Source organism: Falco peregrinus, chromosome 16, assembly GCF_023634155.1.
Source record: "Falco peregrinus isolate bFalPer1 chromosome 16, bFalPer1.pri, whole genome shotgun sequence".
In the NCBI taxonomy this organism is placed as follows: Eukaryota; Metazoa; Chordata; class Aves; order Falconiformes; family Falconidae; genus Falco; species Falco peregrinus.
In genome coordinates this window covers 3,164,599-3,179,411 of record NC_073736.1, presented here as the reverse complement: position 1 = coordinate 3,179,411, position 14,813 = coordinate 3,164,599, and the positions used below count along the sequence as shown (strand labels likewise).

Sequence of the window (14,813 nt, the reverse complement as noted above, 5' to 3'; positions counted from 1 at the left end):
GGACGGTGCTGGGAGTGGGAGGCAGATGCAAGGGGTGCTGGTCCCCTGGGAGGTGCCGGGATGTGGGGGGATGTTGGGGTGCCCACGGAGGCATGTGCTGCACCCCTCCTCCCATAGGTTCTGTGGTGCGATGGGGCTGTTTGTGCCGTGGTTTGGCTTTTTGTTTGGTTTCCCCAGCGGTACTTCCTCTGTGCGTATCTGCTTCCGCAGCGCTGGGGGTGGCAGAGGTGGAGGGCAAGTTGCCGCAGTCCGGGGCTGCAAAAGCCAGGCTGGCAGGATGAGTCCAGCCCTGCTCCCTCCAGCCCAGGCCTGGCTTTTGCTGGTTTTGGGGGAAGCTCTGGCTCATTCCTGAAGCCAGGATCTCCCACACTGTCCCCCGCCCCCAGCAAGGCTGAGGGGGAAGAAGAAGGAAGCAGCTCTTTGCTTCAAAACACCTCGCTCTGCTCTGGCTGCTGCAGGTACACACCATATGGAGGAAGCCGCCTGCTGCCACCGCAGCCCTCCCCGTCCCGTCCCCTGACGTCACCGTGGCAGGGTGACACCGTGGCTTGCTGGGTGCAGCACCCGGGGGAGGCTTTGCCAGCCACTGCCAGAAAGAGCCCTGATTTCGGTAGCACCGGCACCGAACGGCACCCCTGGCTGGGAAACCTGGCACCGGGACACCAGGTCTGGTATCGGATGTGTTTGAGGACAGGGACAGGAAGGTCCCCTCCCCGCTTATCTCTGCCGTCCCTCGCCAGGCTGCCGGGTGAAGCAGGATGAGCACGCCAACCAACGAGCCGGGCAACCCTGCCCATGCCACCTTCGAGAGGTTCCTGCGTGCCAGGGAGTGCCAGGAGGTGCTGGGCTGCTTCGGGGAGCTGTGCCAGCAGCTGGGGCTGCAGGGCAGGGGGCTGCAGCTCTACCACGGCCTCAAGGCTGCCCTCAACTACTGGAGTGCCAAGGCCCTGTGGAGCAAGCTGGATAAGAAAGCCGGGCACAAGGACTATGACCAAGGCACAGCCTGTGCCAGCACTAAGGTACCGGGGACGCGGGGCACGGGGTTTGGGTCCCTCCTTGTCCCCAGGATGAGAGCATCCCTTGAGGCACCCTGGCCCCCAACCCCGGGAAGATGTGGGATGTGCCAGGTGGGAGGTTGATAGGGTTTAATGGGGCAGGGTGTTAATTAACACTGCTCCTCTCCCCGTGGTGTGATGCCACCTCGATGTCACCCAGCCAGCAGCATCCTTCCTCCTCCCAGCTGCTTCTTCCTGCGGACACCTCATGGGGGGCTGCAAAGGGGCAGAGGGACCGGCTAAGCTCTTTCTAGGGGACAGCAGCATGCCAGGTTAGGATGTACCCCTGGGGCTGGGGGTCCCTATTTCTGTCCCCCTGTCCCAGAGCTGGTGGCTTTGTTCCCCACTGCTGGTGTCCCGTTGTCCACCCAGCCCTGCACAGGGGCTGCCAGGGGATCAGACCCATGTCCTGGTTTTCAGCCTGTTGCTGGTGACATCTCCCCCTGCCTGGGCTGCAGCCGGAGGGAGACGTGCCTGCCTTATCTCCCTGAGCCCTTTAATTGCTGCCATTACTCCTGAAGAAGGCAAGGTTCAGGCAGCTGGGGAGGCAGGAACGCCCCACAGAGCCCCCCCGCCCTCCCACTTTTCAGGCAGAGGCAGTGCTTGCAGCCTGGGGAAGAGGGGAATAGTGGGGAGGGCCAGATCCTGACCCAGGGATGCAGGGGGAAGCTGGCTGTGGCGGTGCTGAGCTCCCTGGGGATTTACCCAAACCCCTGTTTTTGGGGGGTGCCCGTCCCCTTGCAGTGCCTGGTGGTGGGGGCCGGCCCGTGCGGGCTGCGGGTGGCCATCGAGCTGGCGCTGCTGGGCGCCCGCGTGGTGCTGCTGGAGAAGCGGGACTCCTTCTCCCGCAACAACGTCCTGCACCTCTGGCCCTTCACCATCCACGACCTGCGGGCGCTGGGTGCCAAGAAGTTTTACGGGCAGTTCTGCACCGGCACGCTGGACCACATCAGTGAGTTTTGGGGTGGGGGTGGCAGGGCAAGCTCCGTACCCCCGGGGTGCCCCCACTTTGTGGAGCCAGGGAGCGGGGGTGCAGCCCTGAGCGCCCCTCTCCCTTCCCAGGTATCCGGCAGCTCCAGCTGATCCTGCTGAAGGTGGCTCTTCTCCTGGGGGTGGAGGTGCACATCAACGTGCAGTTCAAGGGGCTCACCCCCCCGGCGGGCAAGGCAGGTGGACAGGGTAAGGCATCACTGTGGGGTAGGTGGCATCCCTGGGGACAAGGGCAGGGCTGTGGGTGGCTGCTTTGAGCCCCCTGGTGCCTCTGCTAGCCCAGGGCATGCCCTTTGAGGGGGGGTGGGGGGTGAGATGTAATCCTCCCCCCTGCCAGAGCAGGTCCCAGCTGAGACCCAGCACACTGGTGACCGTCCCTCTCCCCACAGGTGGATGGCGGGCTGTGCTGCAGCCCAGCTCCTCTCCCCTCAGCCACTACGAGTTCGACGTCCTCATCTCCGCTGGCGGTGGCAAATTTGTCCCCGAAGGTGACAGCAGTGGGTGCCTGCATCCCTGGGACTGGTATGGGGGGCCAGGTGGGGGCTCACGCCTCTCCCATCCCCCAGGGTTCAAGCGGAAGGAGACACGGGGGAAGTTGGCCATCGGCATCACCACCAACTTCATCAACCGGCACACCCGGGCTGAGGTGGAGGTGGCTGAGATCAGCGGCGTGGCCCGAATCTACAACCAGAAGTTCTTCCAAAATCTCTACAACAAAACAGGTGGGTGGTCCCAGCCCCGGCGTAGGGGGGGGCTGGGGGGTCCCTGTCCCCACCTGATGCAACTGGAGGCTCAGCCCTGGGATGTCCCCTGTGTGATGGGGTGCATGTCCCCGTGTGGTACCCCACTCCAGGGGACGTTTGGTGGCTGAAGCTGGTGCGGGGGCTCCTGGTGGCTCAGCTCAGCCCCTTCCCCATCCCCAGGCATCGATCTGGAAAACATCGTCTACTATAAGGATGACACCCACTATTTCGTCATGACGGCCAAGAAGCAGAGCCTGCTCAAGAAGGGCGTCATCCTGCAGGTGAGGAGGGCAGGATCCGGCCCCAGGGTCCCGTAGCAATCAGCAGCTGAAAGCCTGGAGGGTAGGATGCAGATCTGGGTGCTGGTTTGACCATGTACCCCTGGGATGGGGGTGGGGGTTCGGCGCCTGTCGCCTCTGCCGTGAACAAATCCTTTTGGGGTGGCTCACAGCCCCAAGCCTGGTGGCACAGCTTCACCACAGAGCAGGCTGCACCCAGACTGGGGGGGCAAAGCCCCCCAGCCACAGCCCACCCAGCTTCACCCCATCCCTGCAGGACAAATCGGACATCGAGAGCCTCCTGTCCCCGGAGAACGTGAACCGAGATGCCCTCCTCAGCTACGCCAAAGAAGCCGCCAACTTCTCCACCAACTACTCCCTGCCCGACCTGGAGTTTGCCCTCAACCACCGGGACCTGCCAGACGTCGACATGTTCGACTTCACCTGCATGACGCGCTCGGAGAACGCGGCGCTGGTGCGGGAGCACAACGGTGCCCGCCTGCTCCTCGGGCTGGTGGGCGACTGCTTGGTGGAGGTGAGGGTCCTCCGTGCAGCACCGCTGTGTGCCTGTTTCCCCTCTCCCTGCAAGATACATCGCTTGCAATATATTCCCCTTTAGTAGGCGCTTCTCGCACCGGGCTGCCCGGTGCACCCCATCGCTGGGGGCAGTCTCCCCAAATCCCGGTAGTGGGATGCTTTGGTGGGGTTACCCCCTTCCCCAGCCCCCCCTCCCCACCGATCTGGGGTGTGGGATGCTTTGGTGGGGTTACCCCATTCCCCAGCCCCCCTCCCCACCGATCTGGGGTGTGGGATGCTTTGGTGGGGTTACCCCCTTCCCCAGCCCCCCTCCCCACCGATCTGGGGTGTGGGATGCTTTGGTGGGGTTACCCCCTTCCCCAGCCCCCCTCCCCACCGATCTGGGGTGTGGGATGCTTTGGTGGGGTTACCCCATTCCCCAGCCCCCCCTCCCCACCGATTTGGGGTGTGGGATGCTTTGGTGGGGTTACCCCCTTCCCCAGCCCCCCCCTCCCCACCGATCTGGGGTGTGGGATGCTTTGGTGGGGTTACCCCCTTCCCCAGCCCCCCCGGCGATCTGGGGTGTGTTCAGGGTGGAGGAGCAGCCCAGTTCCTCCCCAGACGCAGCCGTACCGGCTGGGGAGGAGACACCTGCACGTCCCACCGCCCTTCCCTGCTTTCATCCCTGGCCAAGCCCGGCAGCTCCCAGCCCCCTCCCAGCCCCCAGCTCCAGCTCTGCCTTTCCCTTCGCAGCCCTTCTGGCCGCTGGGCACCGGCGTGGCCAGGGGCTTCCTGGCCGCCTTCGACGCGGCGTGGATGGTGCGGCGGTGGGCAGCAGGGACCTCCCCGCTGGAGGTGCTGGCTGAGAGGTGGGTGTCCCCATCCCGCTGGGCTGATTCCGGAGAGGGCAAGGATGACCCCAGCCCTGTCCCTTGCATCCAGGGAGAGCATCTACCAGCTCCTCTCGCAGACCTCCCCGGACAACACCAACAAGAACATCAGCCAGTACAGCATCGACCCGGCCACACGCTACCCCAACATCAACCTGCAGTCCATCAAAGCCAGCCAGGTACCCAGCCCCCCACCCCCCCGCTGGTCAGGGTGACACCAATTTGCTCTGGTCCCTGTCCCCAAAGGGTGTGAGGCTGAAGCTGTTGGTCCTCAGGACATTTAATGCGTTACCCGTTGTGGGGTGTGGGTGGTTCCGGGGAGGTGTTGGGGGGGGTCCGGGTGTCCCCCTTGCCAGGGCCAGCTCCCTGCCTGGTGCTGCTGGCACTGTGCAGGTGGTGACCTGTCACTGACATGTCCCCATCGGCAGGTCCGGGACCTCTACCTCGTGGGCATGGTGGAGGTGGACCATAAAAGGAAGAGTGACAACCGGCTCAGCACCGGTAGGAGCAGCTGGCCCTCCCCTGCCCCCCCTCCTCCCCCCCCCCCCCCGGCAGCAGGACCCCCATTCCTCCCAGAGCCGCTCCTGCCCTGATTTTCCTCCCCGTCCCTCTTTTCTTGAGCCCTGGCCAGTGTCCAGCTGGCTGCCGCGCTCCTCCCAGCAGCGGCTGCGTTTCCATCCTGGTGGCACCACTGGTTTCCGTTCCTTCTGCCCATGGCCCCCCAGCTGCCTTTTTTTTTTGGGGGGGGGGCTGTCCCCCTCCTTCTGGCCCACATTGATGCTGAGCCATGAAATATTGATATATACTTTATTAACCCATTTATTGAGCCTTGGGGGGGTGGAGGTGCATGAGGGGGGTCTTGGATCACTCCCATGGGATTCCTTCCCCACTAAAGCACTGATTCTGGGTGGGGGGAGGGGGCTGGCAGGGTGTCCTTTGCCGCTTTGGGATGGGGACATGTGTGCTGCCTCCCCAGCGGTCTCCGGAGACGCCTACGAAGAGCTGCTGAGCTGGTGCCAGGCCAGCACAGCCGGGTACCGCGGCGTGGCCGTGACCAACTTCACCACCTCCTGGACCAGCGGCTTGGCCCTCTGCGCCCTCGTCCACCACTTCCGTCCTGACCTGGTGTGAGTGCCCAGGACCCCCCTGGGACCCCCACCCTGTGGAGCCCACCCTGACAGCACCCGTGTCTCACCACAGGGACTTTAATGCCGTGGACCCCCAGGATTCCATCCAGACCCACCAGATGATGCTGGACATGGCAGAGCAGGAGCTGGGTATCCAGCCCGTCCTCTCCAGCATCGAGATGGCCACCATGACAGAGCCCAACCGCCTGGGGCTCATCACCTACCTCAGCCAGTTTTATGAAGCTTTCAAGACCACTCCAGGTGTGAGATTTTGGGGGGGGTTCTCCCATCCCAAGCCCCACCAGGGCTGGCTGGGTGCCCCCTCCTCTGTAGGGTGGGCCCCACCATCATGGCCATGTCCCCTCTGTGCAGAGGCAGAGGAGATCAGCAAGAAGCCGCTTTCTCCCCGTGGCACACGAGGGGCCATCCTCTTCCTCAGCAAGCTGCAGAAGAGCCGGCACCTGACACACAAGCGTGCCCAGGTGAGGGATCCCCACCCAGCCACTTGTGACACCCCCAAAACCACGTCCCCCTCTCCATCCCAGCCGCCCGCTTTGCATTTGCAGGACAGTGCCCAGAAGGATGCTGAGGCCAAGAGGATCCGCAGGGATGCTGAGGTGGGTCTGCCCCGGCTGCCTCCAGGGATGCTTTCTGGGGTGCATCTTGTCCCGGGGGGAGAGTGGGGGGCTGACCCTCCCCTTGGGTTGCTCGTAGCTGGACACGGGGCTGGATGGAGACACTCCAGACGGTGCCCATGAGCTGCTGCAAACCACCATGATGGATCCAGGGCAGGTCGGTCCTCGTGTCACCCCAGGGGGGTGGTGGGGGGCCCAGGTCTGGGCAGGTGGGCGCTTGGGGGGCACCAGCAGCTGGTGGGACCGAGCCAAGGGCTGGGACTGGGGCTGCGCAAGCAAACGCCCACAGGCTCCCGGCTCCTCCCTGCCTGTTTCCTGACCTAACTGGTTTTCTGGAGCCAAGACTTGCCGCTCCCTTGCTGGTGCCAGCAAACCCGTCCCGAGCGCCCAGACCCACCTCTGCAAGAAGGAAAAAGTCCCCCCTGAGCCCCCTGGGCTGCTGGCAAAGCCCTGGGCAGGGGTGGGGGCCAGCACCCCGGTGCCACCCCAGCCTGTTCTCTCCGCCCTCAGCCATCAGCCCGTGGGGGAGAGCAGCGACGCCTGCTACTTCTGCGGCCGCCGCGTCTACATCCTGGAGCGAGCCAGCGCCGAGGGACGCTTCTTCCACCGCGGCTGCTTCCAGTGCCGGCAGTGCGGGGCCACCCTGCGCCTGGGCGACTACGCCTTCGACGAGGAGGACGGTGAGGCAGGTTTTGGGGAGAGGGGATGCTCGGGGGCAAGGCTTCGCCACCTTGCAGGTCATCACATGGGTTTGGGGCCCCCTCAGGTCATTTTTACTGCTCGCTTCACTACCCCACTCCATCCAGCATGGAGCTGCAGCAGGAGGGGCCCCCGGCGCTGCCCAATGGGGTAAGTCACTAAATGCCTGTCGATGATGGAGGCAAAGCAGAAGGTGGAGGGGGATGCTCTGGCACGGCCCCGTGCTGCATCACCCCTCCGCTGCTGGCTCTGCCCTAGGATGCCGCTGCTGCCCACCTGCCCTTGGATGCTGGGAGCCCATGTGTGTCCCCCAAGGAGGGGGCACCCTGTCCCCTGCAGCCCCCACCAGCAAGCCCCACAGCTGGAGGAAGAGCCTGGGGCAGTGGAGGATGGTGATGACTCGGAAGAGCAAGAGCTGCTGGCACAGCACGAGGGAGATGTGAGGGATGAGGAGGGTCCCAAAGCGGAGCCCCAAGGGGCGGTGGAGGAGGGTGAGGAGAGCCGGGGCAGGAGGAAGATCGTCCTCACGCCGCTGGAGAAGCTCAAACTGTCCACGCTGACCCTCACCGGTGAAGCAGAGCCTGAGCCACCACCCAAGCCAGCTCGTAGGTGGCTCCAAGCACCCAAGGCCCTCCCTTCCCTGTGGCAGGGACAAGGTGCCTGGGAGGAGGAGGAGGAGGAGGAGGAGGAGGAGGAGGAGGAGGAGGAGGAGGCGGCGGGCGGCGGCGGGAATGGCCATGGAGGAAGGTAGGTGGCAACAAGCTGGAGCCTCTGGCCAAGCAGGGCTCTGGGTCCCTCTGGTACCATGACATCCCCCACGTTTTGCTCGTGAGGCACTGGCCCAAAATGGCTCTTTTTTGGGGGCCAGATTTGGAGGGCGACAGCGAGGAGGAGAAGGAAGAGGAGGAGGAGGAGGAGGAAGGCACAGACCTTGGCATCGTGGCAGAGCTGGTGAGTGCTTTCCCCAAGCAGCACTGGCCCCACCAGCCGGGGTGCTGGCTGGGGCTCCTGCTGGGACAGGCGGTGCCCAGCGCAGGGACTGACCCCCTGCCCGTGTCACTGTCCCCTCACAGGGCCTGGACCTGGGGGAAGAGGAGAAATATCCCACCTGGAAGCGCACACTGACCCGCCGGGCCAGGGAAGCTCAGATGAAGCGGTTCTGCAAAGCCCAGGTAGCCCTATGGGGCAGAGCCAGGTCCCCAGCCTGGCACCGTCCCTTCCATCCTGCTGCTGGTAGCCACAAGCCAGGAGGTGCTGGCCCACAGGTGAGCTCTGCCTTTCCCTCACAGACCATCCAGAGGCGGCTGGAGGAGATCGAGGTGACATTCCGGGAGCTGGAGCAGCAGGGCATCAAGCTGGAGAAGTTACTCCGGAATGAGGACGGTAAGGCCAGGCTTGATGGGGCATTGTCACCCCCAGTGACCGGGGGGGGGCTCTGCACACCCCCACACGCCCCTCGTGCCCTGCAGGCACCCCGACCGACCAGAAGACGCAGTGGATGAACCAGCTGCTGTACCTGGTCCAGCAGAAGAACAGCCTGATGTCCGAGGAGTCAGACCTCATGATCAGGTAAGATTCAGGGGGGTGAGGGATGCTGCCTGGCTGGCATGGGGGCTCAGCTCACCCCAGCCCCCCCCCCTCCCCTCCCTGCAGTGTGCAGGAGCTGAAGCTGGAGGAGCAGCAGTGGCAGCTTGACCAGAAGCTCCGGTGCTACATGAACAAGGAGGGTGAGCGCCAGCACATGCTGCGGGTGATCCCCGTGCACAGCGCAGGGAGTGGGGCCAGGGCTGTGACCCCCCCCCCCGGGCCCTGCTCCAGCCCCCTGCTCCCACAGAATCCCTGAAGACACCTGCGGATCGCGTGGCCGAGAAGGAGATCCTGGCACAGCTGCTGGAGGTGGTGAACAAACGCAACGTCCTCATCCACATCCAGGATGAGAAGCGGCTCAGTGAGATGCAGGCCTGATCCTTGTGGCCCCAGGACCCACCAGTTCCTCCCTGGGGGGGGACAGGAGTGGTGTGCTGTCCGTCCCCCCCGCCGCCAGCTGAGCATCACCCTGAGCTGCCTCTGAAGGTGGTGATGCCTCAGCACCAGCGACGAATCCAGCTCCCTGCTTGCCGAAGCCTGCCGTGGAGGGGCCAGACCCGCTGGTGGACGTCCGTGTGGGGAGATACCGAGGAGCACCCTGGTTTTGGGGTGCAGAGAGGGCGTCCCCCGCGCTTGGCTGGATTGCCTTTGCCTTGTGCTTGCTTGAAAACGAGATTTGCAGCGGGCTACGAAACAGAGGGGCTGCGGCGGCTCTGCCTGGGCTTTGCTACAGGAGGAAGAAGCCCCATGGGGAAGCGCCGTGTCACCCAGGGCAGGAGGTCCCACAGCCATCACCCTTCCAAGGGGACACTGCCCGGAGGCTCGGCTGGGGCATTGAAAGCATTTTGGCCCAGCAGAGCCCCTCGTGCTCGAGCTGAGGTTGCCTCGGGAGAGGTGGCTCATCGCTCTCTGCCCAGCGCTGTGTCCTGGGCGCCGCAGGGCTTTGCTCCCAGCAGCAAGGATGTGACCGTGGCCACTGCAGGCAGGTCACAGCGGAGATGCCAAATGTGGAGGGGCAGTGTCAGGAGTAGCCCCTGGAAGGCACTCAGGGACATCCATCAAGCCGGGGCCATCTATGCTAACCCAGGGCATCCATCCGCGCCTAGGACCTTCCACCTCTTCCAGGAGCATCCATCCTAACCCAGGGCATCCACGTCGTCCAGGGACATCTGGCTCTGCAAGTGGGGCCAGCGACAGATGGGGGCTGATCCCACCACAGGTGCCACATCCACACTGTCCCCCAGCAGCTGTAGGAACCCAGGGTCAGACCCCCCCTGCAAGGCCCCCCGGGCCAGGGAAGGGGCTTTTTGTCCAGCACCTCCCCCAGGGGATTGTGCCCAGGGCCCTCACTGTGTGACATCAAGGACAAGGGACACTGGTGGCCATGTCCTTGCCCCTTTGGGGTTTTCTCCTGCTTGGCAATGCCCCACTGGCCTTTGTAGGGACCTCTGAGACCTCCTGGAGCCCTGGTTGTTGTGGGGTAGCCTCCACGGCCAAATGGTGCTTACGGCAGCTCAGCTGTGTCGGGCAGGGGGCTCCTCTGTTAGCAATACCCCCCCCCGCGTTCAGCCTCATCCCATCTCCCCCCCCCCAGTGCCTCCATCCTCCTCCTTGTGTCTGTACCAGCCCATCCATCCTGCTGCAAGCCCCCTTCCCTTCAAATAAAGCCTCCCCAGCCCGGCACCAAGGGCTAAAATACCATCTTTTATTTTCTATTTTCTATTCGACTCAAAGCTGGTTGCTGGAGCAGCCGCCAGCTCTCACTGGGAGCCCCCACGGCTGCCCCAGGCAAGGGGAGGGCTCAGCCTCACGACCCCCCCCAGCCATGCCAGCAGGTCCCTCCAGGTAGAAAGGGTGTTTTAAAAAAAACCCAGCAATTAAAACCCACCTCCGTGGTTCCCATGGGGGTCAATATGCAACAAATCTACCCCCAAAATCTTGATTTTATGCAGAGGCAGCTGTCAAACCCGTGCTACCGAGCTGGCCGCAGTGCTGCTCACCTAAAACCAGACGTCAACTAGAAAAAGGGACTGAAAGGGGCCAGGATGGGCCAGGGGACATCGTGGGACACTCACAGCCCCGGCTCAGCCATCACTGAGCCGCTCCTGCAGCACCCGCAGCGCCATCCGCATCTGCTCCTCGGTGCCCTGCAGCATCTTCACCTCCATGGTGTGGAAGAGGTGGAGGCCGGTGGAGAGGAGGAGGACGCCAATGGCGAGGAAGGCCAGCAGGGAGAAGGAGAGCTTGGGGGAAGGGCTGCCCAGCAGCCAGCCCCGCCAGCACACCCAGCGCGGCCCACTGCCTGCAGCAGCAGCAGCAGCAGGGCCAGCACGGCCATCCTGCCCGTGGAGTACCGCTGCCGCTGCGCTGCCCGCAGCCCCACGCCCACCTCCGTCCGTGCCTCCGTCACTACGTCCAGCAGCGTCAGCTCTGTGGGGAGACAGGGGCAGCTCAGCAGGGACCCCCCCGCCCCAATACCCCTTTTTCTCCCCATCCCCACCACTGTGCCCTGCCCGTGCGCCTCTCCACATGCAGCACCCCAAGGGATGCCCTAAGCAAGGGGAAAACATCCCCAAAAGCTCCATCCAGCTCCACCAGTCCACCCCCCAGCCCTCCCGGCACATGGGGGACCCCAGCAGCACCCCACCACCTCACCAGCTGCGCCGAGGCCGGCACCCACAGCCTGTCCCTGCCTCTGGATGTGCAGCGTTGCCATCACAGCTTCGTGGTCCGAGAAGGGGATGTCCATGCCCGGGGCTGTCCCCGTGGTGGTCTTCAGCTCTTCGCACTTCACCGTGAAGCCGGAGATGGCCTGGGGGAGGGGACAGGGGGGTCATGAGGGGTGCCTCCCCCCGTGCCACCCACAGCTGGTGGCCGAGGCCCGTCCCCCCCCCCCCCCCCTTACCTTGTAGAGGATGTAGTCGATGCGGATGCCCAGCGGGAAGGGCAGCAGCTCTGCCTTGACGGTGAAGCAGTTGTTGGGGACAAGGGTGCAGCCGTCCTCACAGCCCTGAGACCAAGCACCTGGGTGGGTGGGGGGCTCTTGGCACGCCGCAGGACCCTGCTCGCCCCCTGCCCCTCACCTCAAAGCGTGTGGCCTCAGCAAAGGCGTCCCGCAGCCCCGTCCAGCCGCGCAGCAGCCGGATGCCCACGTCTTCGGGGTGCATGTTGAGGTCCCCTCCCAGCAGCACCACATCGGCCGCCTTTGAGGTGTGTCTGTGGCGACAGGGACAGCTAGCTCCCTTCCCCACCCTGCCCCGCACCGGACTGGGGTGACTGGGACCCCCCTCCCTGTGCTCCCCAGCCTTACTCCTGACTGGGACTGGTGCAACGGGGAGTTCTCTGCAGTGCAAGCCCCGGGGGGCAGGGGTGACCACACACGCTCTGGGGACCTGCCGGAGGGGGACCCTGTGGGACACCCCGTGGCTGCTCACCGGATGAACTGGGCCAGCTCCCAGGCCTGCACCAGGCGGTGGGGCAGGTAGGCGTCCTTCTCCCGGCAGTATTCGGCATGCAGCTGGCAAGAAGGGGGGGGGGGGGGGGGGGGAGGGGGGGCAAAGCAGCCATGACCCCCATGCTGGCACCTGCCCTGCTCCTAGGCTCCCTGCAAACCCACCCCAGCCCCTCTAGACGGTCCCTTGGGGGTCTGGCCGACCCCTCAGTCTTCATCAGCCTGAGATGCTCACCCCACTGCACGGCCAAGTTGTGGGTCCCTGTCCTCCCCCGCCACCCCAGCCCCCCCTCCAGAGCAGTATTTCATTAAACAGCCCCAGGAGAGATGGTGCAGAGCAGTGCTTAAAGCAAGGGGACAGCAAAGGAGGGGTACGGCCACTTGTGCCCCCCTCCCCATCATCCCCATGCCCCCCCCGGCCCCCAGTGCCAGGTCCTTCCCTGGGGCACTCACGTGGGTGACGTAGACGTTGAAGATAATCCCGGAGATCTTAATGATGACGAGCCCAACGGACTTGCCGCAGAACCAGTCCCCGTGCTGGAGCTGCCGGAGGGGCAGAGGAGCAGGCAAGGGCCGGTGAGGCTCCGTGGGGCAGGACACCGCAGCACCACGTGCCCCCCGCCCCACTCACCATGTAGGGGTACCCGTTTCAGCGAGTACTGGTAGAGGAGGGTGTCCAGGATGGGGAACTTGGAGAAGACGCAGAGGCCGCTGCCGATCACCCCCGCTGCGGGAGGTGGAAAGCACAGTGAGGACGCATGGTGCCCCCAACCTCTGCCGCCCCCCCAGCCCCGTGTCCCGCTGTGCTCCCATGAGCATCCCACCCTCCAGGCACGGTGACAGAGGTGACCTACAGCACCCACACTCATCTCCCCATGTGACAAACACCGAGGATGGGGCACAGCCCTGCTACTGCCCCACGGGCATCCCCGGGGGGCTGGCCTGGCCCCCTCTCACCTGCGGAAGTAGTGGGAGAAGGGGTAGCAGCCTCCCAGCTTCGCCTTCAGGTCACTGTAGTCCCCGCTCGCTCCACACCTGGAGAACAGTGGGATGGGCTGAGAACCGGCGCGCTCAGCTCATCTCCCGGGCTGAGAACGGGCGCGCTCAGCTCATCTCCTGGGCTGAGAACGGGCGTGCTCGGCTCATCTCCCGGGCTGAGAACGGGCGTGCTCGGCTCATCTCCCGGGCTGAGAACGGGCGCGCTCGGCTCATCTCCCGGGCTGAGAACGGGCGCGCGCTCGGCTCATCTCCCGGGCTGAGAACCGGCGCGCTCGGCTCATCTCCCGGGCTGAGAACCGGCGCGCTCGGCTCATCTCCCGGGCTGAGAACCGGCGCGCTCGGCTCATCTCCCAGGCTGAGAACCGGCGCGCTCGGCTCATCTCCCGGGGGGCTGGGAACCGGTGCGCTCGGCTCATCTCCCGGGCTGGGAACCGGCGCGCTCGGCTCATCTCCCGGGCTGGGAACCGGCGCGCGCTCGGCTCGCGGCTGCTCTCACCTCCTGGAGAAGCACCAGGTCGAAGCCCTCCTGGCGCAGCGTGTCCCCGATGAGCCGGACACGCTCCTGCCGCCGTTTGCTCAGGTAGCGGATGGCCCTGCCCAAGAGGGGTGGGGGTCACAGCTTGGGGGGACAGGGTGATGTCAGCGCACGCCAGGACCCAAAATGGGGGAGAGTGGGCCCCAGTACTGGTACAGCCGGGATGCAGACTGGGGGAGATGGGAAGGGGAAAGGGCCATGTGGGGACATGGGGACATGCAGGGAGGCTGTTTGGGGACAGCTCGTCCTGCCTGCAGAACCCAGGCAGCTCATCCCTGGTGGGGGTGCAAATGGGGGACCCGTCTCCGGGGGGAGCAGGCACAGAGAGGAGGGGGGGGCACCACCCAGCCAGGCACCTCGGGACCCTACAGAGAGGAGGGGGGGCACCACCCAGCCAGGCACCTCGGGACCCTCTGGTGCTGGGAGAGTGGTGTGACCCCGAAACGAAGGGGACACAAAGGTGACCCCAAGGTGGGACCCCTCTCCCGGGGCAGGTGCCCCCATACCCACCCATGCAGCACCGGCGAACTCGGGACTCACCAGCAGTTGAGGTCGAAGACGCGGAGCCGCAGGGTGGGATCTGCCTCCATCGCTCACAGGGGGCCGGGGGGCAGCGCCGGGAAGGGGGGGTCCTGCAGGGAGCAGGTGGGGGTGACAGCCCGGGGGAGCCAGGCAGCCCCGGCGAGGCAAAGGCCGGCAGGGAGGAGCGCTGGAGGAGCTCACACCGTCCCCTCCTCTCCCACCCACAAGACCCCCATCCCAAACCCCAGTTTGCCCTCAGGGACCCACGAACCCCAGCCCCACGGGTGGGCCCTGCACCCCGCGGACAGGCAGGGATGGGGTGCAGGGCTCACAGCCTCTGTCAGCGAGTTGTGATCCTGGGTGGACTTTAACCCGGGTTCCAGAGCAGGGCAGAGGGGTGCGGGCAGCGGAGGGCAGGCAGAAGGGGGCAGGCAGCAGGTACGGGCAGGCAGCAGGTACGGGCAGCAGGTGGGGGTAGGCAGCAGGGGAGCAGGGCGGAGAGGGAAGCAGGCAGCGGGGGGGAGCAGGCAGCGGGGTCCCGCAGCGGGGTACAGGCAGCCGGCACAGGCAGCCGGGCTCTGCCCGGGCGGCGTTACCGAGCGGCTCATCCCGTCCCTGCGCCGCGCTAACACCCGCGTGTCCCCCCGTGTCCCGCCGGGGCCCGTTGCCCACCCCGGGCGCGCCCCCTCTCAGCGCCCCGCGGGACCGGGAGCGCAGCGGGCGCGGGGCCGGGCCGGGAGCGCGGAGCAACAGGCGGAACCGGGGAGGGAGCGGGCAACAGGCGGG

General features: G+C 65.5%; 2 protein-coding genes across 2 annotated transcripts; one reads left to right on the top strand and one right to left on the bottom strand.

Moving 5' to 3' along the window:
- The first annotated feature begins 526 nt into the window (after positions 1–526).
- MICAL1 (microtubule associated monooxygenase, calponin and LIM domain containing 1) lies at positions 527–10,221 on the top strand. The gene is given in 26 exon segments (XM_055819803.1): positions 527–666; positions 741–1,019; positions 1,800–2,007; positions 2,118–2,234; positions 2,435–2,533; positions 2,612–2,767; positions 2,969–3,069; positions 3,344–3,601; positions 4,336–4,451; positions 4,525–4,651; positions 4,901–4,973; positions 5,449–5,599; positions 5,673–5,860; positions 5,972–6,081; positions 6,166–6,216; positions 6,314–6,391; positions 6,752–6,914; positions 7,001–7,083; positions 7,192–7,299; positions 7,301–7,645; positions 7,822–7,884; positions 8,007–8,105; positions 8,223–8,316; positions 8,403–8,502; positions 8,587–8,660; positions 8,768–10,221. Coding segments are annotated over 25 exon segments (3,354 nt in total). The 5' UTR covers positions 527–666; positions 741–758; the 3' UTR covers positions 8,899–10,221.
- Positions 10,204–14,432, bottom strand: SMPD2 (sphingomyelin phosphodiesterase 2). Its single transcript, XM_055819804.1, is given in 14 exon segments — positions 10,204–10,769; positions 10,771–10,815; positions 10,817–10,950; positions 11,176–11,332; positions 11,426–11,530; positions 11,604–11,736; positions 11,955–12,037; positions 12,425–12,514; positions 12,603–12,620; positions 12,622–12,700; positions 12,932–12,990; positions 12,992–13,006; positions 13,467–13,563; positions 14,046–14,432. Coding segments are annotated over 14 exon segments (1,230 nt in total). The 5' UTR covers positions 14,096–14,432; the 3' UTR covers positions 10,204–10,604.
- Positions 14,433–14,813: the final 381 nt, after the last annotated feature.